Source organism: Salmo salar, chromosome ssa19 (assembly GCF_905237065.1).
Source record: "Salmo salar chromosome ssa19, Ssal_v3.1, whole genome shotgun sequence".
Lineage (NCBI taxonomy): Eukaryota > Metazoa > Chordata > Actinopteri > Salmoniformes > Salmonidae > Salmo > Salmo salar.
In genome coordinates this window covers 34742207-34767900 of record NC_059460.1, presented here as the reverse complement: position 1 = coordinate 34767900, position 25694 = coordinate 34742207, and the positions used below count along the sequence as shown (strand labels likewise).

Here is a 25694-nt window from a genome sequence, read left to right as displayed (position 1 = left end):
ATAGTCTGGAACCGAGTGAGACGGCCTACAGTCAGGAACCGAGTGAGACGGCCTACAGTCCGGAACCGAGTGAGACGGCCTACAGTCCGGAACCGAGTGAGACGGCCTACAGTCAGGAACCGAGTGAGACGGCCTACAGTCCGGAACCGAGTGAGACGGCCTACAGTCCGGAACCGAGTGAGACGGCCTACAGTCCCGAACCGAGTGAGACGGCCTACAGTCCGGAACCGAGTGAGACGACCTACAGTCAGGAACCGAGCGAGTCTGCCTACAGTCTGGAACCGAGTGAGTCTGCCTACAGTCCAGAGCTCCTAGAGTCGTCCTACAGTCCAGAGCTCCTAGAGTCGTCCTACAGTCCAGAGCTCCTAGAGTCGTCCTACAGTCCGGAGCTCCTTGAGTCGCCCTACAGTCCGGAGCTTCCAGAATCGCTCTACAGTCCGGAGCTCCGAGAGTACAGTCCAGGGTCTACAGGGACACGAGTCAGGCAGAGGTATTTGGGAGGAGTGGACTGGTCAGGGGGTGGTCTTAGACCCGAGCCAAAGCCACCTCCACTGTAGGAGGTTTGGGGAGGGGAGGGGGGATGTTGCACGAGAGCCGTCGGTGATGGCAGCCACCCTCCCTTCCCTCCCTTTAGTTAGGGGTTTATTTTTGGGGTTTTGTTTAGGTGCATCCGGGGTCTTTTAGGCTTTCAACCACATAAAACATGCATCCAAGTGTCACGTCCTGACCAGTAATAGGGGTTATTTGTTATTGTAGTTTGGTCAGGATGTGGCAGGGGGTATTTGTTTTATGTGGCTCGGGGGTTATGTGTATGTAGAGGGGTGTTGTATTTATGTGTTCCGGGGTTTTTGGTGTATGTTCTTGCTTTGGTATTCTAGGTTGTGTATTTCTTTGTTGGCCTGGTGTGGCTCTCAATCAGGCACAGCTGTACATCATTGTTTCTGATTGAGAGTCATACTTAGGGAGCTTGTTTTTACCTGTCCCTTTGTGGGTAGTTGTATTCTGTTTTGAGTTCTTCACCTGACGGAACTGTCAGTGTCATTTTCACATTGTATACGTGTTTTGTTTTGTTTCACCTTTTTCAATAATTAAAAAAGAAGATGAGTATACATTTTCCTGTTGTGTCTTGGTCCTCCACACACGACACCCGTTACACCAAGTCAAACTGAAATACTATTAGAAACATGTTGGATCATTTTCACAGCTTTTAATTGACTTAAAACCGGTCAACAGCTGACGTCATTTGGAAATGATGCACTGGAAATCTCCCCGCTCCCTAAACGTCTTCGCTCCGAGAGAGAAGTAGAAATGAAAGACAAAACCAACAGATGATACATTCCTGCTGTCGATTTATGACATTATTCTGGTGAGCAAAGGGGCGATTTAGTCTTCTAGGGACAACATATAATGACTGAAGAGAAGACAAAAGATGACAAGTTGACTAACAAATAGCCTACCAAAATGTTGGAGTCGTGCATGGCCATGCAGTCGTGGGTGAACAGGGAGGACAGGAGAGAACTGTGCTGTTGCCTACCCTCACCACCTGGGGGTGTCGTGTCAGGAAGTCCAGGATACAGTTGCAGAGGGAGGTGTTTAGTCCCAGGTTCCTTAGTTTAGTGATGAGCTTCGAGGGCACTATGGTGTTGAACGCTGAGCTGTAGAATGAACAACATTCTCACATAGGTGTTCCTTTTGTCCAGGTGGGAAAGGGCAGGGTGGAGTGCAATAGAGATTGTGCCCTCTGCTCTGAGAAGAGGACAAAGTAGGAAAAATCTAAGCGCATTTAGTGATGCCTAAAACCAGCTTATCAGAAGGTCAGACAATATTCTTTCTTCCTCCCCAAATACAATCTATACTCTATTTTCCCAAAGTAACTGTTCATCTCTATGAAGTAACAATAGAAGGGCTCCCAAGTGGCGTAACAGTCTAAGGCACTACAGACCCTGGTTCAATTCCAGGTTGTATCACAGCGGTCTAAGGCACTAAATCTCAGTAGTAGACTCGTCACAACAGACCCTGGTTCCATTCCAGGTTGTATCACAGAGGTCTAAGACACTACATCACAGTACTAGAGGCGTCACTACAGACCCTGGTTCAATTCCAGGCTGTATCACAAAGGTCTAAGGCACTACATCTCATAACTACAGGCGTCACTACAGACCCTGGTTCAATTCCAGGCTGTATCACAGCGGTCTAAGGCACTGCATCTCAGTACTAGAGGCGTCACTACAGACCCTGGTTCCATTCCAGGTTGTATCACAGTGGTCTAAGGCACTACATCTCAGTAGTAGATTCATCACTACAGACCCTGATTCAATTCCAGGCTGTATCACAGCGGTCTAAGACCCTGCATCTCAGTACTAGAGGTGTCACTATAGACCCTGGTTCCATTCCAGGCAGTATCACAGCGGTCTAAGGCACTACATCTCAGTACTAGTACTGGAGGGCAGGCAGTGTGCCCCTGGTGATGTGTTGGGTACACCGCACCACCCTCTGGAGAGCCCTGCGGTTGTGGGCAGTGCACTGTATCTGTGCATCTGTAAAAGTTTCTGAGAGTTTTAGGGGTGAAGACAAATGCCTTCAGCCTCCTGAGTTTGAAGAGGCGCTGTTGAGCCTTCTTCTCCACACAGTCTGTCAGTGATGTGTACACTAAGGAACTTTAAGCTTTCCACCTTCTCCACTACTGTCCCGTCGATGTGGACAGGGGGGTGCTCCCTCTGCTGTTTGCTGAAGTCCACGATCAGCTCCTTTGTTTTGTTGACATTGAGTGTGAGGTTATTTTCCTGGCACCACTCTCCCAGGGCCATCACCTCCTCCCTGTAGGCCGTCTCGTCATTGTTGGTAATCAGGCCTACTACTGTTGTGTCGTCTGCAAAGTTGATGATTGAGTTGGAGGCGTGCGTGGCCACGCAGTCATGGGTGAACAGGGAGTACAGGAGGGGGCTGAGCACGCACCCTTGTGGGGCCCCAGTGTTGAGGATCAGCGAAGTGGAGGTGTTGTTTCCTACCTTCACCACCTGGGGGCGGCCCGTCAGGAAGTCCAGGACCCAGTTGCACAGGGCAGAGTTCAGACCTGGGGCCTCCAGCTTGATGACAAGTTTGGAGGGTACTATGGTGTTGAAAGCTAAGCCATAGTCAATGAACAGCATTCTGACCTAGGTATTCCTCTTGTCCAGATGGGATAGGGCAGTGTGCAGTGCAATGGTGATTGCATCATCTGTGGACCTATTGGGGTGGTATGCAAATTGAAGTGGGTCTAGGGATTCTGGGATAATAGTGTTGATGTGAGGCATGTCATGACTGTCCTGTGAGGATCTGAATGGCTCAGATCATCTTGGCAATGGATGATAATAACCAGGGGAAACTGTTGATAATAACCAGGGGGGAAACTGTTGATAATAACCAGGGGAGGGGGGAACTGTTGATAATAACCAGGGAGGGGAACTGTTGATAATAACCAGGGGAGGGGGGACTCTTGATAATAACCAGGGGGGAACTATTGATAATAACCAGGGAGGGAAACTGTTGATAATAACCAGGGGAGGGGGACTGTTGATAATAACCAGGGGGGTGGGACGACTGTTGATAATAACCGGGGGGAACTGTTGATAATAACCAGGGGAGGGGGGACTGTTGATAATAACCAGGGGGGACGACTGTTGATAATAACCGGGGGGGTGGGGACTGTTGATAATAACCAGGGGGGAAACTGTTCATAATAACCAGGGGGGAACTGTTGATAATAACCAGGGGGGAACTATTGATAATAACCAGGGGGGAAACTGTTGATAATAACCATGGGGGGAAACTGTTGATAATAACCAGGGGGGAACTATTGATAATAACCAGGGGGGGAAACTGTTGATAATAACCAGGGGGGGAAACTGTTGATAATAACCAGGGGGGGGAACTGTTGATAATAACCAGGGGGGGAACTATTGATAATAACCGGGGGGGAACTGTTGATAATAACCAGTGGGGGAACTATTGATAATAACCAGGGGGGGAACTGTTGATAATAACCAGGGGGTGATGTGTTGCTCGGGGTCGACACTTCACACCCTGTCATAAATTACAGGAGAAGGAGACTTTATCTCCCCCTCCAGTATTTAACCCAAGGAATGTTCTTTGTTTCACGGACAGTTTTCCCGCCAAATCTCTAACGGTCAAACGTGAATACCGGAACAATAATTCTAACATAAGAATGTGGGGAATTGTCAGTGGGGAGCTATGTTGTCACATCCTGACCAGTAAAAGGGGTTATTTGTTATTGTAGTTTGGTCAGGGAGTGGCAGGGGGTGTTTGTTTTGTGTATTTCGGTGTTTTTGGTTTATGTTCTATGTTATCTATTTCTATGTGTTTATCTAGTTTTCTATTTCTATGTTGGGTTTTTGGCAATGACCTCCAATTAGAGGCAGCTGGTTGTCGTTGTCTCTAATTGGAGGCCATATTTGGTTGGGTTTGTTTTCTCTTGTGTTTGTGGGTGGTTGTTTCCAGTATAGTCTGTGCACCTTGCTGGACTGTTTTTGTCGTCAGTTTATTTTGTTTAAGTGTTTTCTTTAATAAAGAAAGAAGATGAACACTTTACCCGCTGCGCCTTGGTCCAGTCCTTACGACGCCTATGACATATGTCATATTGGGTTTTATTTTGTGATGTCATTAAAAAGGTTATCAATGAAATACTGTAACTTGAATAGTATTTACACTACAAGTATGAAGTCTCCATCCTTAATGTTGTGCATATAATACGAAAAATTAGGACATTCTTTTTTTAAGACAGGAATATGATTTTAGGAGGTGTAAGAGAATCTATCTCCTATAAATTGTGCCACGCCCCGATAAGGTCGGACAGCGTGTCAGACTGACGGAACCGTCCCCTTTGAACCTCAAGACGAGGTGAAGAAATAAACTCAGAAGAATCTCAAATATAATATATATTTTGATTTGTTTAACACTTTTTGGTTACTACATGATTCCATATGTGTTATTTCATAGTTTTGATGTCTTCACTATTATTCTACAATGTAGAAAATAGTAAAAATCAAGAAAAACCCTTGAATGAGTAGGTTTGTCCAAATTCTTGACTGGTATTGTATATATTATGCATGCAAACATATTTGGCAATAATTATATCCAACGTTTTACCATTGCAACATTTGATGTACAGTCACTTTCGCTGTGGTTCGGGAAGTGTGATAGTGTTTACAGCTGGTGATGCCTCATCGTGATTGGTTATTCCCCATAATTTGCAACATTGTTAATGAGCGTCATCCTCTTTCCTTTGTGGTACCTCAAACTGTCTTGACTACCAGCTGAGATAAACTTTTAGGAGCTGATTTCACTTCTGGCGTAGACTTTGTCTGGACAGTGTTTTACCATCATCCTAAAGCCTACTCTGAGCTGGGAAGTTTTTGTTGTTGTCTTAAAGCAGGTTTTAACAGGATTCCTAGAGCCTTTTTCTGAGATGGTTTGTGAGTCTCAGAGTAGGATATTTTTTTTAAATAACATCAATCATTGCCAAGATGCTGAGATTGTTTACAATCACTGTGGCTAAATAGTGAAGTATGGTTACACTGAAACGTTATGGTGACGTTGGAACCCCTCTTGACATCATTCTGAGGTCAGTAATGTACTGTAACGGTCAGCCAGTTATTTATTAATCGCCAAGGGAGGGCACCACAGTGCTGCCATGTTGCCTGGGAACCAGTCCACTCCCACTGGGTAATTTTTTGTTGTTGAATCAACGTTGTTTCCACGTCATTTCAACAACAACAAAATCTATGTGATGACGTAAACGTGGAAAACTGATTGGATTTTCAAAAAAGTGATCGAAAACTGTGGACACAAGGGCCAACCCTCTCTCTCTCCCTCTCTCTCTCTCTCTCTCTCTCTCTCACTCTCTCTCTCTCTCTGTATCTCTCCCTCCCTCCCTCCCCCTCTCTCTCTCTCTCTCTCTCTCTCTCTCTCTCTCTCTCTCTCTCTCTCTCTCTCTCTCTCTCTCTCTGTGTATCTCTCCCTCCCTCTCTCTCTTTCTCTCTCTCTCTCTGTCTCACTCTCTCTCTCTCTCTCTGTATCTCTCCCTCCCTCTCTCTGTCTCTCTCTCTGTATCTCTCCCTCCCTCTCTCTCTCTCCCTCTCTCTCTCTCTCTCTCTCTCTCTCTCTCTCTCTCTCTCTCTCTGTATCTCTCCCTCCCTCTATCTCTCCCTCCCTCTCTCTCTCTCTCTCTCTCTCTCTCTCTCTCTCTCTCTCTGTATCTCTCTCTGTATCTCCCTCCCTCCCTCTCTCTCTCTCTCTCTCTTTCTCTCTGTGTCTCTCCCTCCCTCTCCCTCTCTCTGTATCTCTCCCTCCCCCTCTCTCTCTGATTCTCTCCCTCCCTCTCTCTCTCTCTCTCTCTCCCTCACTCTCTCTCTGTATCTCTCCCTCCCTCTCCCTCTCTCTGTATCTCTCCCTCCCTCTCTCTCTCTGTATCTCTCCCTCCCTCTCTCTCTGTATCTCTCCCTCCCTCTCTCTCTCTGTATCTCTCCCTCCCTCTCTCTCTCTGTATCTCTCCCTCCCTCTCTCTCTCTCTCTCTCTCTCTGTTTCACTCTCTCTCCCTCTCTCTCTGTATCTCTCCCTCCCTCTCTCTCCCTCTTTCTCTCTGTATCTCTCCCTCCCTCTCTCTCTGTATCTCTCCCTCCCTCTCTCTCTGTGTCTCTCCCTCCCTCTCCCTCTCTCTGTATCTCTCCCTCCCCCTCTCTCTCTGATTCTCTCCCTCCCTCTCTCTCTCTCTCTCTCTCTCTCCCTCACTCTCTCTCTGTATCTCTCCCTCCCTCTCCCTCTCTCTGTATCTCTCCCTCCCTCTCTCTCTCTGTATCTCTCCCTCCCTCTCTCTCTGTATCTCTCCCTCCCTCTCTCTCTCTGTATCTCTCCCTCCCTCTCTCTCTCTGTATCTCTCCCTCCCTCTCTCTCTCTCTCTCTCTCTCTCTGTTTCACTCTCTCTCCCTCTCTCTCTGTATCTCTCCCTCCCTCTCTCTCCCTCTTTCTCTCTGTATCTCTCCCTCCCTCTCTCTCTGTATCTCTCCCTCCCTCTCTCTCTGTGTCTCTCCCTCCCTTTCTCTCTCTCTCTCTGTATCTCTCCCTCCCTCTCTCTCTCTCTCTGTATCTCTCTCTCTCTCCCTCCCCCTCTCTCTCTCTCCCTCTCTGTATCTCTCCCTCCCTCTCTCTCTCTCTGTATCTCTCCATCCCTCTCTCTCTTTGTATCTATCCATCCCTCTCTCTCTTTGTATCTCTTCCTCTCTCTCTCTCTCTCTCTCTCTCTGTCTCACTCTCTCCTATCTCACTCTCTCTCCAGTTCTCTCTGTCGCTCTCTCTCTCCCCTCATGTTTTTGTTAGACCACAGCCGTTGTCTTCTTTATAAACGCAACATTAAAGAGGAAGGGTGCAGATAACATTTGAGGATCAAAACACCCTCATTGTCCCAAATGGCAACCTATTCCATATATAGTCATTTTGGGTTCTGGTCAAAGTAGTGCACTAGATAGGGAATAAGGTGCCATAGGGCTCTGGTCAAAGTAGTGCACTATATAGGGAATATGGTGCCATTTGGGACACATATATTGTTTCAAAACACATCTTCCTGTTAACACAGTTAGTAGACACACACGATTTTGTACAGTATTTTTTTTAACGTTTATTTAACTAGGCAGGTCAGTTAAGAACAAATTCTTATTTTCAATGACGGCCTCAGAACAGTGGGTTAACTGCCTTGTTTGGGGGCAGAATGACAGATTTGTACTTTGTCAGCTCGGGGATTCAATCTTGCAACCTTTTGGTTACTAGTCCAATGCTCTAACCACTAGGCTACCCTGCCGCCCCGTATGAGTCATATCCTCTGTGTAAATCCAAGAGATGTCGCAATTCTTCAGTGAACAACTGGAAAATACTTGCTAAATATACTGTATGTGATTCTTTAACCTGCGTAGAGCCAATCAGAACAGAACTGCTCTCTTTACAGAGCCATGCCAATCAGAACAGAACTGATCTCTTTACAGTTCTTGTTGTCCTAACAGTATGTAAATTAAAGAGGTAATCCCTCTTAACACAAACTATCGATGCCAAATGCTATTCCTTATATAGTGCACTACTTTTGACCAGGGCCCATAGGGCCAGGACCTAAAATTAACGTCTGCCACCTTCCAAATGTGTGTAGGTCTTGACATTGGCTTCTACAGTGTGAACGTTTCATACAATAGTCAAAGTATTTCTGCCGTTTTGTTTCATACCGGTAACGACCAAAGAAATGTGAATCGTAACGTTATAGCTGTCCCCGCATCGCGCAGCAACACTGTGAGTGAAGTGTTGAAAGATTTGTTTTTAGAAGCAATGTGCGCAGGCATAAAAGTTGGTCTAATTTACTCTAAACTCTACTAAAGTGAGACTTTGTCCTTGTGTTTCTTGGCTATTTGCATGGCCTTCTTCACACGCTCGGTTTCTTTTCACCGTTTAGGTTTCCTTCCACTGCTAGCGAAGAGACAGAACGACGCACACATGAGGACTATGCAGTCATTTACCAAGGTAACCTTGAAGGGGCAGCTGAACATGCTCCTCTCATCTGGGATATTTTGGTTAAAAGACTAAGGTACATAATATTAAATTCAATTTACATGACTGGTATATGTTTTTTAATCTAACTGCCCCAGTGGCTGGTAAAAACATGACTGGTATATGTTTTTTAATCTAACTGCCCCAGTGGCTGGTAAAAACATGGCTGGTATATGTTTTTTAACCTAACTGCCCCAGTGGCTGGTAAAAACATGACTGGTATATGTTTTTTAATCTAACTGCCCCAGTGGCTGGTAAAAACATGACTGGTATATGTTTTTTAATCTAACTGCCCCAGTGGCTGGTATACAAAACAGTTTGTTTTAGGCCGTGAATAGGGCCCTTTTATAGCAGTGCACATGCATACACACACATGATAACATACGCACTATACACACACGTACACATGGATTTTGTATTGTAAATATGTGGTAGTGGAATAGGGCCCTGAAGGCACACACTTAATGTGTTGTGAAATCTGTTTTGAATGTATTGTAATGTTTTTAAAATTGTATAACTGACTTAATTTTTCCGGACCCCAGGAAGAGTAGCTGCTTCCTTGACAGGAACTAATGGGGATCCATAATAAACCCCAGGAAGAGTAGCTGCTGTCTTGGCAGGAACTAAAGGGGATCCATAATAAACCCCAGGAAGAGTAGCTGCTGCCTTGGCAGGAACTAATGGGGATCCTTAATAAATACAATTACAAAAAATACAAAGGGAAGTAAGTGCCAATTGGTAGGGAGACCTCGAGTGTCTATACGAGCACAGGAAAATTAATGACCAGGGCCTCTTTCCTGCTGTCTGTCGTCTGAGCAATGAACATTTCTGAGACAGTAAATATTTACTGACCGAGTCAAAGGTCATTTGAACTGACCTCTAGACCATGACTGTCCTGACATTCTCATGCCCCTGTCGTCCTGTGACACGAAAATATACCAACCATAACAAACCCTGCCCCTGCTAGCGTTCTGTACTCTCTGGACAGCCCAAAGCACTCTGGGTTGGAGAGAGACCCTCCCGCTAATGTCCACCAACACAATCCCTTGGTCCGAATTCCCTTAACCATGCTCCTGGTCATGCCTCTGGAATTCATTTGGCCGGTTTCCCGGACACATTAAGTCTAGTCCTGGAGAGCAGCTTAGACTGAGTCAGTACAGAACCCTGAAAACAAAATAGGTTATATGTAATGAATGTTCTACTGCAACCACAATAGAACCTGAATCACACAAACAGAGAGACATAAGAGCACAACAAATACATGTTTGGTTGGCTTTGTGAAACAAAATATTATCTTCATGCTCATAAAGCCATCCGATCTGGGGTGTGTCCAATATGGCACCCTATTCCCTATGGGCCTTGGTCAAATAGCACCATATTCCTTATGGGCCTTGGTCAAATAGCTCCCTATTCCCTATGGGCCTTGGTCAAATAGCACCCTATTCCTTATGGGCCTTGGTCAAATAGCACCCTATTCCTTATGGGTCTTGGGCAAAAGGCACCCTATTCCTTATGGGCCTTGGTCAAATAGCACACTATTCTTTATGGGCCTTGGTCAAATAGCACCCTATTCCTTATGGGCCTTGGGAAAAAGGCACCCTATTCCTTATGGGCCTTGGTCAAATAGCACCCTATTCCCTATGGGCCTTGGTCAAATAGCACCCTATTCCTTATGGGCCTTGGTCAAATAGCACCCTATTCCTTATGGGCCTTGGGCAAAAGGCACCCTATTCCTTATGGGCCTTGGTCAAATAGCACCCTATTCCCTATGGGCCTTGGTCAAATAGCACCCTATTCCTTATGGGCCTTGGTCAAATAGCACCCTATTCCTTATGGGCCTTGGTCAAATAGCACCCTATTCCCTATGGGCCTTGGTCAAATAGCACCCTATTCCTTATGGGCCTTGGTCAAATAGCACCATATTCCTTATGGGCCTTGGTCAAATATTACCCTATTGCTTTTGGGCCTTGGTCAAATAGCACCCTATTCCCTATGGGCCTTGGCCAAATGGCACCCTATTCCTTATGGGCCTTGGTCAAATAGCACCCTATTCCTTATGGGCCTTGGTCAAATAGCACCCTATTCCCTATGGGCCTTGGTCAAATAGCACCCTATTCTTTATGGGCCTTGGTCAAAAAGCACCCTATTCCCTATGGGCCTTGGTCAAATAGCACCCTATTCCCTATGGGCCTTGGTCAAATAGCACCCTATTCCCTATGGGTCTTGGTCAAATATCACCCTATTCCTTATGGGCCTTGGTCAAATAGCACCCTATTCCCTATGGGCCTTGGTCAAATGGCACCCTATTAAGCTGTGGGTCTTGGTCAAATAGCACCCTATTCCCTATGGGCCTTGGTCAAATAGCACCCTATTCCTTATGGGCCTTGGTCAAATAGCACCCTATTCCTTATGGGCCTTGGTCAAATAGCACCCTATTAAACTGTGGGCCTTGGTCAAATTGCACCCTATTAACCTGTGAGCCTTGGTCAAACAGCACCCTATTCCTTATGGGCCTTGGCCAAATGGCACCCTATTCCCTATGGGCCTTGGTCAAATAGCACCCTATTAACCTGTGGGCCTTGGTCAAAAGTAGGACACTATAAAGGGAATAGAGTGCCATTTGGTTTGCAGCCCTGATCTGAGTTGAAGCTAGCTGAGCTGGGCAGCTCCAGTCCCAGGGGAGTTCAGTCAGTCAGTGGCAGGAAGCTCCAGTCCCAGGGGAGTTCAGTCAGTCAGTCGCAGGAAGCTCCAGTCCCAGGGGAGTTCAGTCAGTCAGTGGCAGGAAGCTCCAGTTCCAGGGAAGTTGAGTCAGTCAGTGGCAGGAAGTTCCAGTCCCAGGGGACTTCAGTCAGTCAGTGGCAGGGAGTTCCAGTCCCAGGGGACTTCAGTCAGTCAGTGGCAGGAAGTTCCAGTCCCAGGGGAATTCAGTCAGTCAGTGGTGGGAAGCTCCAGTCCCAGGGGACTTCAGTCAGTTAGTGGAGGGAAGCTCCAGTCCAGGGGAGTTCAGTCGGTTAGTGGAGGGAAGCTCCAGTCCAGGGGAGTTCAGTCGGTTAGTGGAGGGAAGCTCCAGTCCAGGGGAGTTCAGTCGGTTAGTGGTGGGAAGCTCCAGTCCAGGGTTAAAGGTACAGTAGCCTGCGTCAGCTGAGTACGTAGCGTATAGCGTAATGAACTAGGGAATGGATTGCCCTCTTCCTCTCTCCCCTCTTCTCTTCTCTCTCTAAGCTCAAAGTCCAGCACAACCTACTGTACAGTAACTGTTGCTTCCTGCCCACAGACCCAGCCTCCAGCCTGTCGCCTGACAAACACCTCATTCTCAACACAGATCATGTGCCTCAGTGTTCAGCCACTGGCTCGGCTCTCCTCTCCCTGCTGCAGGAAGTCTAGCTTGTTATTCTTTATACCCCCTCCTCCACCTCTCCTCTTCTCCATTCGCCCTCCATTCTTTTCTTTCCTCTTTAGAGCCTGACACCCCCATTCACTCACACCATTTCTCTCTGCGCAATCGCTCTCTCTGCCTCCTGCTCTGTCAGGCGAAAGAGAGAGAGAGCTGTGTCTGTGTTGTCATGCTGTAGCCCAGGCTGAAAGAGAGAGAGAGAGAGACAGAGTACAGCTCGTGAGAGGAGGAACAGTCACTACAGTGCACCGAAGGAGAGGAAGAGGAGGAAGAAAGAAGAGAAGGAAAGGAAAGGAGAGGCCCTCACTGTGGCTAGGAGATCCAGGGGCAGCCAAGTGAGAACCAGCCAGGGAGAGAAGAAGAGGCCCCCACTGTGCCTAGGAATCCAGGGGCAACCAGTGAGAACCAGCCAGGGAGAGAAGAAGAGGCCCCCACTGTACCTAGGAGATCCAGGGAAAACCCTGGTAAAACCAGCCAGGGAGAGAAGAAGAGGCCCCCACTGTACCTAGGAGATCCAGGGAAAACCCTGGTAAAACCAGCCAAGCCAAGCAGTCATGGAGACCCAGGTGAGGGATCTATCCCTCCTGTCTCCCCTGGGTACCAACGAGTCCCTCCCTCCCCCCACCCTGACCCCGGCCGTACCCCCTTACGTGAAGCTAGGTCTCACTGTGGTCTACACTGTCTTCTACTCCTTGCTATTCCTCTTCATCTACCTACAGCTGTGGATGGTGCTGCGCTACAAACACAAGAGGTTCAGCTACCAGACAGCGTTTCTCTTCCTGTGTCTGCTGTGGGCTGCGTTGAGGGCCGTCCTCTTCTCCTTTTACTTCAGAAACTTTGTGACAGCCAACACACTGGGACCATTCCCCTTCTGGCTGCTCTACTGTTGCCCTGTCTGCCTTCAGTTTTTCACCCTCAGCCTCATGAACCTCTATTTCGTACAGGTGAGTGTCTGTGTTAGCACAGGTGAGTGTCTGTGTTAGCACAGGTGAGATTAGCACAGTTGAGTTTCTCTGTTAGCACATGTGAATGTAGTCCATGTGAAATAGCTAGCGAGTTAACTAATTCTGAAGAATTGTATTATGGGCCATAAAAGCACGGAAATAGTGTCCAATGCTTGTATACTTCGCATTTTGGCAGATGTAGTAAGACATCCGGGAACTTTTGCATACTAATTATATCCATACTATGACTAATAAGCATACGATATAGTACATACTCATTTTACGTCACAAATAGTACGGTTAGTGCGTTACTATGCATATTTGAACACAGCTCATGCCTCTCTGAGAGGTAAGGGGTCAGAGGTCAGGGGATGAAGGCCACCATTTTGCACAGCAGTCAGACATATACGCCGAAGCAGAGAGCTGCAACATAGTTGTGTCTAGTTTAGGATTTGTTTAAAGCATGGCCTGTGAAACGCTCCATAAACTGAATTAGACTGCAGAACACTTTACTACTCGTCATTGTACTCGCCTGCTCAGACTGGAGTCCTACTGTGTCTAAAGGACCTGCTCAGACTGGAGAAGTTTGGTGGGAGAGAAAGAGAGTTGGGATGAGATGTTTGGTGGGATAGAAAGAGAGTTGGGATGAGATGTTTGGTGGGAGAGAAAGAGAGTTGGGATGAGATGTTTGGTGAGAGAGAAAGAGAGTTGGGATGAGACGTTTGGTGGGAGAGAAAGAGAGTTGGGATGAGACGTTTGGTGGGAGAGAAAGAGAGTTGGGATGAGATGTTTGGTGGGAGAAAAAGAGAGTTGGGATGAGACGTTTGGTGGGAGAGAAAGAGAGTTGGGATGAGACGTTTGGTGGGAGAGAAAGAGAGGTAGTTTGAAGACCAGTAACATGTTTCACTCCTACAACAGAAGCGTTACTTGTATCAGTCAGTGGACCCAGCAGGTGTCAGTCAGATGCCAACTGGTACTACTATGATGCCTAGCAACTGTAGCTTACGGCCATTCTACCTCTTTGAACTTAGCTATTCTGAACCCAGAGGTTTCAAAGGAACGTTTGGTGTCTTTAGGACAGAGAGAAAACAGAAGTGAGAAAGCCTTGTTTTTTCAACCCTTTCAGCAGAGAAACACAGAACATGTGATACAGTAGAATATATGGGAGGTTTAAAGGACATTTTGTCTTTCTACAGGTTGTGTTCAAGGCAAAATCGAAATATGCACCAGAGCTTCTGAAATACAGGTACGATTTAATAAACACTAAGCACCATTCAACATACAATAATGTTCCATCCTAACTACACTATATATGCTAAAGTATGTGGACACCCCCTCTAAATTACTGGATTCGACTATTTCAGCCACACCGGTTGCTGACAGGTGTATAAAATCGAGCACACAGCCATGCAATCTCCATAGACAAACATTGGCAGTAGAATGGCCTTACTGAAAAGCTCAGTGACTTTCAACGTGGCACCATCATAGGATGCCACCTTTCCAACAAGTCAGTTTGTCAAATTTCTGCCCTGCTAGAGCTGTAAGTGCTGCTTTGTGAAGTGGAAACATCTAGGAGCAACAACGGCTCAGCCGCGAAGTGGTAGGCCACACAAGCTCACAGAACGGGACGCTGAGTACTGAAGTACGTAGCCTGTAAAAATCGTCTGTCCTCGGTTGCAACACTCACTACTGAGTCCCAAACTCCCTCTGGAAGCTTCATGAAATGGTTTTCCATGGCCGAGTTGCCGTACACAAGCCTAAGATCACCATGTGCAATGCCAAGCGTCGGCTGGGGTGGTGTAAAGCACACCGCCATTGGACTCTGGAGCAGTGGAAACGCGTTCTCTTGAGTGATGAATCACGCTTCACCCTCTGGCAGTCCGACAGACAAATCTGGGTTTGGCAGATGCCAGGAGAACGCAACCTGCCCCAATGCAAAGTGCCAACTGTAAAGTTTGGTGGAGGAGGAATAATGGTCTTGGGCTGTTTTTCATGGTTCGGGCCCCTTAGTTCCAGTGAAGCGAAATCTTAACGCTACAACATACAATGACATTCTAGACAATTCTGTGTCAACAGTTTGGGGAAGGCCCTTTCCTGTTTCAGCATGACAATGCCTCCGTGCACAAAGCAAGGTCTATACAGAAATGGTTAGTTGAGATTGGTGTGGAAGAACTTGACTGGCCTGCACAGAGCCCTGACCTCAACCCTATCGAACACCTTTGGTAAGAATTGGAACGCTGACTGCGAGCCAGGCCTAATTGCCCAACGTCAGTGCCCTAATGCTCTTGTGCACTAATGGAAGCAAGTCCCCGCAGCAATCTAGTGGAAAGCCTTCCCAGAAGAGTGGAGGCTGTTATAGCAGCAATATTCCAACATCTAGTGGAAAGTCTTCCCAGAAGAGTGGAGGCTGTTATAGCAGCAATGTTCCAACATCTAGTGGAAAGCCTTCCCAGAAGAGTGGAGGCTGTTATAGCAGCAAAGGGGGGACCAACTCCATATTAATGCCCATAATTTTGGAATGAGATGTTCGACAGGCAGGTGTCCACATACTTTTGTTCATGTACTGTATCAATATTGATGCAGAGCTGTTTGGTAATGTAGAACTGTACTGTTCCGTACTCTATAGTCCCACTGTCCTCTGTCTTCTGAACCTTACTGTTACATACTCTCTAGTCCCACTGTCCTCTGTCTTCTGCTCTGCTTCCTCTTTGGAGTTTAGGCTGGGTTACTGTAAAGCATTTGGTGACAACTGCTGATGCAAAAGGAATTTATCAATCAATCAATTTGATTGATTGATTGTGACCTCTACACCCGTCCTTCACCTTTGACCTCTGACCTCTAACAATTTTACTTCCTGTCCCCCAGGTTACCCCTGTACCTCCTCTTTCTGTCCATCAGTATGATCTTCCTGGTAGTAAACCTGACCTGTGCCCTGCTAGTGAGGATGAGCACCACAGAGGCCCAGACCATTGTACTGATCAGAGTAGCCATCAACGATACGCTGTTTGTCCTGTGCGCCATCTCCCTCTCCCTCTGCCTCTACAAGATCGCAAAGATGTCCCTGGCTAATATCTACCTGGAGTCCAAGGTAAGAGATGTACACACACAACAACCCTTGGTTTAAATACATGTGGATTTGAATATCTTGTATTTAAAATACTCGTTTTGTGTGTATTTGAGTATCTGGTATTTAAAATACTTGTTTTGTGTGTATTTGAGTATTTCTAAATACACATCCCAAAACAAGTACTTTTATTGAGTATTTGAACGGTTACGTATCTGTAAAAACAAAATAGTATTTTCAAAGACTTATTTCAAATACTATTTTCAAATCAAATCAAATTTTATTGGTCACACACACATGGTTAGCAGATATCATTGCGGGTGTAGCGTTATATACAGTGAAACACAGTGTGCCATCACAGCAACAAGATTTGTGACCTGTTGCCACAAGAAAAGGGCAACCAGTGTAGAACAAACACCATTGTAAATACAACCCATATTTATGCTTATTTATTTTCCCTTTTGTACTTTAACTATTTGCACATCGTTACAACACTGTATATATACATAATATGACATTTGAAATGTCTTTATTCTTTTGGAACTTCTGTGAGTGTAATGTTTACTGTTCATGTTTATTGTTTATTTCACTTTTGTATATTATCTACCTCACTTGCTTTGGCAATGTAAACATGTTTCCCATGCCAATAAAGCCCCTTGAATTGAATTGAATTGAGAGGGATTCCTGAGTGCACTTGCTTACACCATGACGAGTGCCTGCCCTGTGCCCTGCTGAGTGTGCTGCTGTAGGCAACGGCTGTATGAGCATCGAGAATCAAATGGCAAAGTCGGGTAGTTATTTTGTTACTGACGAGTACTAGCTTCGCTAACCTGGGTTCCAGATTCGTTGGTACTGTCTCGCCCACTTGTTGAGGACCACAGGAAGATGTCAGGACAGCACAAACAGATCTGGGACCAGGTTCTATGATCCACACAAAGCTAAAACTACTGCTATCTGAGACTGTGTGTTTTATTTCCCAGGGAACCTCGTTGTGCCAGGTGACAGCTATAGGAGTCACGGTTACCCTGCTGTACACATCCAGAGCCTGTTACAACTTGCTGGTTCTGGCCCTCACCAACATTAAGAGCATCAACTCTTTCGACTACGACTGGTACAATGTATCTGACCAGGTAATAATGTACGACATGTGTCTTTCCTGGTCCAGGGGACCAAAAGGGTGCACATTTTTGTTAGTCCCCTATCACGACACATATAATTACACTAATCAAGGTTGAAGGAGGCCTAGTGGTTTATAACCGAAAGGACGTTGATTCGAATCCCTGAGCAGACTACATGAAAAATCTGTTGATGTGTCCTTGAGCAAGGCACTTAACCCTAATTGCTCCTGTAAGTCGCTCTGGATAAGAGGTGATTAAGACATTTAAGCGTGTTAACCCTCGCTGCCGGCCCAGACGGCATCCTGAGCCTCGTCCTCAGACCAGCTGGTTGGAGTGTTTACAGACATTACATCTCTCCCTATCCCTGTCTGTTGCCCCCACATGCTAAAAAACATCTCTCCCTATCCCAGTCTGTTGTCCCCACATGCTTCATCATCTCTCCCTATCCCAGTCTGTTGTCCCCACATGCTTCAACATCTCTCCCTATCCCAGTCTGTTGTCCCCACATGCTTCAACATCTCTCCCTATCCCAGTCTGTTGTCCCCACATACTTCAACATCTCTCCCTATCCCAGTCTGTTGTCCCCACATGCTTCAACATCTCTCCCTATCCCAGTCTGTTGCCCCTACATGCTTCAACATCTCTCCCTATCCCAGTCTGTTGCCCCTACATACTTCAACATCTCTCCCTATCCCAGTCTGTTGTCCCCACATGCTTCAACATCTCTCCCTATCCCAGTCTGTTGTCTCCACATGCTTCAACATCTCTCCCTATCTCAGTCTGTTGTCCCTACATGCTTCAACATCTCTCCCTATCCCAGTCTGCTGTCCCCACATGCTTCAAGATGGCCACCATTGTTCCTGTTCCCAATAAAGTGAAGGAAACTTAACTAAATGACTGTCACCTTCAGTCATTGTGAAGTTTGAGAGGCTAGTTAAGGACCACATCACCTTTACCTTACTCAGCAACCTAGACCAAACGTCTTAAAGCCTCTCAGAGTAGGAGTGCTGGTCTAGGATCAGGTCTTAAAGCCTCTCAGAGTAGGAATGCTGGTCTAGGATCAGTTCTTAAATCCTCTCTGAGTAGGAGTGCTGGTCTAGGATCAGGTCTTAAAGCCTCTCAGAGTAGGAGTGCTGGTCTAGGATCAGGTCTTAAAGCCTCTCTGAGTAGGAGTGCTGGTCTAGGATCAGGTCTTAAAGCCTCTCTGAGTAGGAGTGCTGGTCTACGATCAGGTCTTAAAGCCTCTCAGAGTAGGAGTGCTGGTCTTGGATCAGGTCTTAAAGCCCCTCAGAGTAGGAGTGCTGGTCTAGGATCAGGTCTTAAAGCCTCTCTGAGCAGGAGTGCTGGTCTAGGATCAGGTCTTCCCTGGCCATAATCCTATTCATTATGATCTAAAAGGGAAAACTGGTCCTAGATCACCACTCCTATATTCTGAGACAATTCATGTTAAACACTGCATATGTAATTCATGTTAAATGCTGCATATGTAATTCATGTTAAACGCTGCATATGTAATACATGTTAAACGCTGCATATGTAATACATGTTAAACGCTGCATATGTAATTCATGTTAAACGCTGCATATGTAATTCATGTTAAACGCTGCATATGTAATTCATGTTAAACGCTGCATATGTAATTCATGTTAAACGCTGCATATGTCGACTCACCTTACCTTGACATTTCTATCTCGGAATCTGTAGCGATCCAGACTGAATAGAGGAAGCCCTTAGTTTATATAGGATGTTGTGGTTGACTGTGTTTATACTGAGCATATTTTACTTCAGACTCTAACATTACATCCTGTCTGTGTGGTGTCTCAGGCAGACCTGCAGTCGACCCTGGGGGACGCGGGGTACATTGTGTTTGGGGTGATTCTGTTTGTCTGGGAGCTGCTGCCTACCTCTCTGGTCGTTTACTTCTTCAGGGTCCGACAGCCTAACCAGGACAAGGTGAGGAGTGTGTGTATGTGTGTGTGTGTGTGTGTGTGTGCGTGCGTGCGTGCGTGCGTGCCGATGACATGGATGTTGATTAGGCAGATCCTCGTTGGGTTAAATGTGGAAGACACGTAATGGTTCAACTGAGTAGGTTTCCCCTTTCCCAATACAACTTTACTGTTCATTGGTTAAACCGGAAACGTGTCTTCTGTCTTTCCCAATACGTACACACACTACACACACACATAAACAAACAAATGTTGAGAGGACCAGGATCGCAGCAGAGCAGGGCCCCTGGATGGACAGCAATTTTCTTGATCTCCTTGTGTAACCGATGTGAAATGGCTAGTTAGTTAGCGGTGGTGCGCGCTAATAGCGTTTCAATCAGTGACGTCACTCGCTCTGAGACTTGAAGTAGGGTTTCCCCTTGCGTTGCAAGAGCCGCGGCTTTTGTGGCGCGATGGGTAACGATGCTTCGTGGGTGTCAGTGGTTAATGTGTGCAAGGGTCCCTGGTTCGAGCCCAGGTTGGGGCGAAGAGAGGGACGGAACCTACACTGTTACATTGGTGCCGTGACCCGGATCATTGGTTGCTGCGGAAAAGGAGGAGGTCAAATGGGGGGGTGAGTGTAACCGATGTGAAATGGCTAGTTAGTTAGCGGTGGTGCGCGCTAATAGCGTTTCAATCAGTGATGTCACTCGCTCTGAGACTTGAAGTAGGGTTTCCCCTTGCGTTGCAAGAGCCATGGCTTTTGTGGCGCGATGGGTAACGATGCTTTGTGGGTGTCAGTTGTTGATGTGTGCAAGGGTCCCTGGTTCGAGCCCAGGTTGGGGCGAAGAGAGGGACGGAACCTACACTGTTACACTTGCAACTGCTTTGCTCAAGGGCACAATGGCAGGAGAGGGTTTACTGTGAACTGTACTATCCAGGGTTGGGGTCAATTACAGTTAAATGCCAGTCAGGAAGTACACTGAAGTTCTAATTCCAATGTTCTTCAATGCTTTTCAATAAGACAAAATGTGGAATTGAAATAGGTTTTCTTACTGAAATGGAATTGACCCCAACCCTGGTACTATCCACTGACTCTAGGGGCTGGTTTCCCGGACACAGATTAAGCCTAGTTAGACTAAAAAGCATGTTCAATGTAAATTCTTCATTTAGTGTGATTTTAGTCTAATACTAGGTGTGATTTGTGTCTGGCAAAGTGTGAGTTTAGTATCATAGGAATTGGACTGATATCTGGTTTTGTTGTTGGACTGATATCTGGTTTTGTTGTTGGACTGATATCTGGTTTTGTTTTGTCTCCAGAGTGGGACGGGACTCCCAGGACACGTCTTCTCGTCCAGGGCCTATTTCTTTGACAACCCTCGACGTTATGACAGCGATGACGACCTGGTATGGAGCATCATCCCTCAGAATGTACAAACCAGGTACATAAACAACACACAGACAATCAATCAATCAATCAATCAAATTTTATTTGTCACATGCACCGAATGCAACAGGTGTAGAGCTGACCAGGAAATGCTGACTTATGACTCGTTAACCAACAATGCAGTTTTAAGTCAAATAAGAGTAACAAAATAAAAAAACATCTAAATAAACTCAAATTTAAAGGGTGGCTAATCTAAAATCTAAAATTTTAAATATATTTGGATTTGTTTAACACTTTTTTGGTTACAACATGATTGTGTTATTTCATAGTTTTGATGTCTTCACTATTATTCTACAATGTAGAAAATGGTAAAAATAAAGACAAATCCTTGAATGAGTAGGTGTTCTAAAACTTTGGACTGGTAGTGTGTATATATATATAATATATTAGTCCAAACATGGATGTACTATCTACAGATTGCCCCTTTAAGTCTATCAGAAGTGTGTGAGTTTGATCATGTGTCCATTAGGCCTATGGATGTATTTTTATCTGTCACGATCACTGTCCTCGAACTCCCTGTCATAAATAAGTCAAGGCGCAGCGTGCCGGTAATTCCACATCCTTTATTTAGAAGTGAAACCGAACAAAACAATAAACAGGATAAACAGAAAGAAACGTGACATTCTGTGTCTGCTCAAAGGCACCTACACAAAAACAAGACCCCACAACTCAAGGAGGGAAAAAGGGTTGCCTAAGTATGGTTCCCAATCAGAGACAACGATAGACAGCTGCCTCTGATTGGAAACCATACCTGGCCAAAACATAGAAACAAAACACATAGAATGCCCACCCCATGTCACACCCTGACCTAACTAAACAGAGAAAAACGTCTCTCTCAGGTCAGGGCGTGACATTATCAGCATGAATTAGATTGAGCAATAAAAACCCCACTTTTATTCCATAGGCTGGAATCCTCAATATGCATCTGTTGCAAGAGCACATTTTTCACTGTCTGTCCACTGGTTTCAAAAACAATGATTAATAGGCAGCTTAAACTTCTTAAATTCAACCATTATTGGGTTCAAATACACACTTAGATTTGTAAACAGCCATCCACAACAACCACAATCTGTAAGGCGCAAATAGCTAAATGAGAGAGCAGCAGTGTGATTCACATCAATGCACTATGTAGATTTGTAAGTCGCTCTGGATAAGAGCGTCTGCTAAATGACGTAAATGTAGATATCAATAATAAGTGATATCCATATCGCCGTAGACTACACCACTGCTGTCATCCTTACCTCCAAGCTTTTATTCAAGTTGGATAATCTTTGGATGCCGACAGCAGTCGCACCATTGGAAGACATAGCTTGGACTGTAGCCTACAGTGGTTAGAGCGTTGGGCGGCAGGTAGCCTAGTGGTTAGAGCGTTGGGCGGCAGGTAGCCTAGTGGTTAGAGCGTTGGGCGGCAGGTAGCCTAGTGGTTAGAGCGTTGGGCGGCAGGTAGCCTAGTGGTTAGAGCGTTGGGGCGGCAGGTAGCCTAGTGGTTAGAGCGTTGGGCGGCAGGTAGCCTAGTGGTTAGAGAATTGGGCGGCAGGTAGCCAACTGGTTAGAGCGTTGGGCGGCAGGTAGTCTAGTGGTTAGAGCGTTGGGCGGCAGGTAGCCTAGTGGTTAGAGCGTTGGGGTGGCAGGTAGCCTAGTGGTTAGAGCGTTGGGCGGCAGGTAGCCTAGTGGTTAGAGCGTTGAGAGTGAGTCTAGGGTTTCTGGGATAATGCTGTTGATGTGAGCCATGACCAGCCATTCAAAGCACTTCCTGGCTACAGACGTGAGTGCTACGGGTCTGTAGTCATTTAGGCAGGTTACCTTAGTGTTCTTGGGCACAGGGACTATGGTGGTCTGCTTGAAACATGTTGGTATTACAGACTCGGTCAGCCAGTTGATCAGCACATGCTCTGAGTACACATCCTGGCAATCCTTCTGGTCAAGTGGCCTTGTGAATGTTTAAAGGTCTTACTCACATTGGCTATGGAGCGCGTGATCACACAGTCACACACCAGGGACATTAAAAACACAGACAACCAGGTAAACACAAATACACACATGCCGCTGTCAGGTATTACACGTTTTAATATCGAAGTGAGGTCCGTGACATGCCAGTGGAGAAGCAAGGACCGGGCTTTCCAATAGAGCTAGATACATACTGACACCGCATCTCAATTAGTAGCAGATCTGATCTAGGATCAGATCTCCCCTGTCCATCTTTTTCATCTTACAGAACTCCTACTGTGAGACTTTGTGAATATGGGCCCAGGAATGTAATGTTTGTTTTGTCTTTGTCCCCAGTTTGACAGCAGACAGCTATGATTGCAGCAGCAGCACAACCCTGCCCCCAGAAGAGCTCAACCCTTATTGAAGACTCCCTCTATTGGCCCTGAAACGTATTTAAGAGCTCTGATTGGTCCGGAACTTTTACAGGAGCTCCTATTGGTCCGGAGTTCTTTTTTAAAGTCTTCCTGTTGGCCCTGTTTCTTTTTTTGCACACGCCTACACTGATGACCTCACACCCGAGGGCCTCGGATCGAGACAGGGGGGTGAATATCATCATGGACTTTATTCATTCTATTTTCTACTATTTTGATAAATAAAGTCTTAAGTAAAAAAGTTCAACATATTTTCTTAAGGGTAGTAAGTATTGAGATGATGGTCTATACATAACATACAAACAAATATGAATATGTAGAAAGGTTTATAATCAAGGTGTACAACATTGGCAGCTAAGAGCTGAATTGCAGTGTACAGCCCATCTGAATATGCATTATCTTAATCCACTATTTTAAAAACATGTTTAGAAGCCAACATGACGTATGCAATAATTCATATACAGGTATTTCCTAATCTTGTATGTAATATGTATCCATTTATATTCTCAATGTCTCCTTTTCATGTTTTTAACACAAGCAGCTAAAATGGTCCATAGGTATTAGTTATCTTTGCTGAGGGAGGAGATGTACTGTACATGTGTTGTGGTCTTTACAATCCTCTCTCACATTGGAGTCTCCATAATAAAAACTATTTTATAAAACACCTTGATTGTGCTTTAGGACAGTGTGGTGGAACATTCTAATTCTATAGATGGAACACATTCTAATTCTATAGGTGGAACACATTCTAATTCTATAGACGGAACACATTCTAATTCTATAGGTGCAACACATTCTAGTTCTATAGGTGCAACACATTCTAATTCTATAGGTGCAACACATTCTAATTCTATAGGTGCAACACATTCTAAATCTATAGGTGCAACACATTCTAATTATATAGGTGCAACACATTCTAATTCTATAGGTGCAACACATTCTAATTCTATAGGTGGAACACATTCTAATTCTATAGGTGCAACACATTCTAATTATATAGGTGGAACACATTCTAATTCTATAGGTGCAACACATTCTAATTCTATAGGTGGAACACATTCTAATCCTATAGGTGGAACACTTTCTAATTCTATATGTGCAACACATTCTAATTCTATAGGTGGAACACATTCTAATTCTATAGGTGGAACACATTCTAATTCTATAGGTGGAACACATTCTAATTCTATAGGTGGAACACATTCTAATTTTATAGGTGCAACACATTCTAGTTCTATAGGTGCAACACATTCTAAATCTATAGATGGAACACATAATTCTATAGGTGCAACACATTATAATTCTATAGGTGCAACACATTCTAATTCTATAGGTGGAACACATTCTAATTCTATAGGTGCAACACATTCTAATTCTATAGGTGCAACACATTCTAGTTCTATAGGTGGAACACATTATAATTCTATAGGTGGAACACATTCTAATTCTATAGGTGCAACACATTCTAATTCTATAGGTGCAACACATTCTAGTTCTATAGGTGGAACACATTATAATTCTATAGGTGCAACACATTATAATTCTATAGGTGCAACACATTCTAATTATATAGGTGCAACACATTCTAATTATATAGGTGCAACACATTCTAATTCTATAGGTGGAACACATTCTAATTATATAGGTGCAACACATTCTAATTCTATAGGTGCAACACATTCTAATTCTATAGATGGAACACATTCTAATTCTATAGATGCAACACTTTCTAATTCTATAGGTGGAACACATTCTAATTCTATAGGTGGAACACTTTCTAATTCTATAGGTGGAACACATTCTAATTCTATAGGTGCAACACATTCTAATTCTATAGGTTGAAGATGTTTTTGTCTGTCTTCAAGACCCTACCAGCAACAGTCTGTGATAGCCACTGCTGGGAATCTGCACTCTGAGAACCACTCGTAAAGAAAACCACTGAATACAGGCCATACATGTGGTCAGACAGGAATCTGTCTATTCAGCTCTTTCCCAAGGTTCATTGTCAGAACTAAATGTCTCTCCAAACAGACTAAGTCAGCATATTGTTGCTACATTTATGCATGATGTCTGAGCAATGAATCAACAGCAAAATGGATCAAGTGTAACGGACAACCAGTCCTTTACAGAAGTACAACATTCATACACTAGTCTGGAATTGTAATTGTAATTAACAATACAGTTGTAATTGACATTAACAATACAGCTGTTATTGGCATTGACAATACAAATGTAATTTGCATTAACACTACAATTGTAATTGGTATTAACAATACAGTTGTAATTGGTATTAACAATACAGTTGTAATTGGCATTAACAATACAGTTGGAATTAGTATTAACAATACATTTGTAATTGGTATTAACAATACACGTCCCCTGTAGCTCAGTTGGTAGAGCATGTCGCTTGCAACGCCAGGGTTGTGAGTTCGATTCCCACGGGGGATCAGTGTTTTTAAAAAAATGTAATAAAATGTATGCACTCTACTGTAAGTTGCTCTGGATAAGAGTGTCTGCTAAATGACTGAAATGTAAATGTGTAATTGGCATTAACAATACAGTTGAATTGGCATTAGCAATACAGTTGAATTGGCATTAACAATGTATGAAATGTTCAGATTGTGAATACTTTGAAAAGCTGCAGTAGATGGTTAACTGTTAAGTCTGGATAAATAGAGTATTATTGTTTCACCTAGCAACAAGCCTGATGTGGAATATGACAGTACATGTCTCCACTGTGAAGAGCCTGCAGTTAGAGGACAGACCAACACAGAGGACTGGCTGCACACAGATGACAACAGTAACTGATACAACAGCTCCCTGTTGACTATGTCAGCTCAGAGCAGTGCTGCCATCTGCAG

The 25694-nt window shown here is 45.0% G+C and overlaps 1 protein-coding gene across 3 annotated transcripts; it reads left to right on the top strand.

Moving 5' to 3' along the window:
* Window positions 1-11623: 11623 nt before the first annotated feature.
* gpr137ba (G protein-coupled receptor 137Ba) lies at window positions 11624-23498 on the top strand. Of its 3 annotated transcripts, XM_014157882.2 has the most exons (8): window positions 11729-12541; window positions 12695-12919; window positions 14116-14165; window positions 15785-16007; window positions 16964-17113; window positions 18926-19054; window positions 20347-20468; window positions 22757-23498. In XM_014157882.2, exons 1-8 carry the CDS (start codon window positions 12530-12532, stop codon window positions 22824-22826), a joined length of 981 nt encoding a protein of 326 aa, XP_014013357.1. In that variant the 5' UTR covers window positions 11729-12529; the 3' UTR covers window positions 22827-23498. The 3 variants fall into 3 exon arrangements, with proteins under 3 accessions (XP_045558201.1, XP_014013355.1, XP_014013357.1); XM_045702245.1 differs by having other exon boundaries at window positions 11624-12919; window positions 15818-16007; XM_014157880.2 differs by having other exon boundaries at window positions 11664-12919.
* The last annotated feature ends 2196 nt before the right edge of the window (window positions 23499-25694 follow it).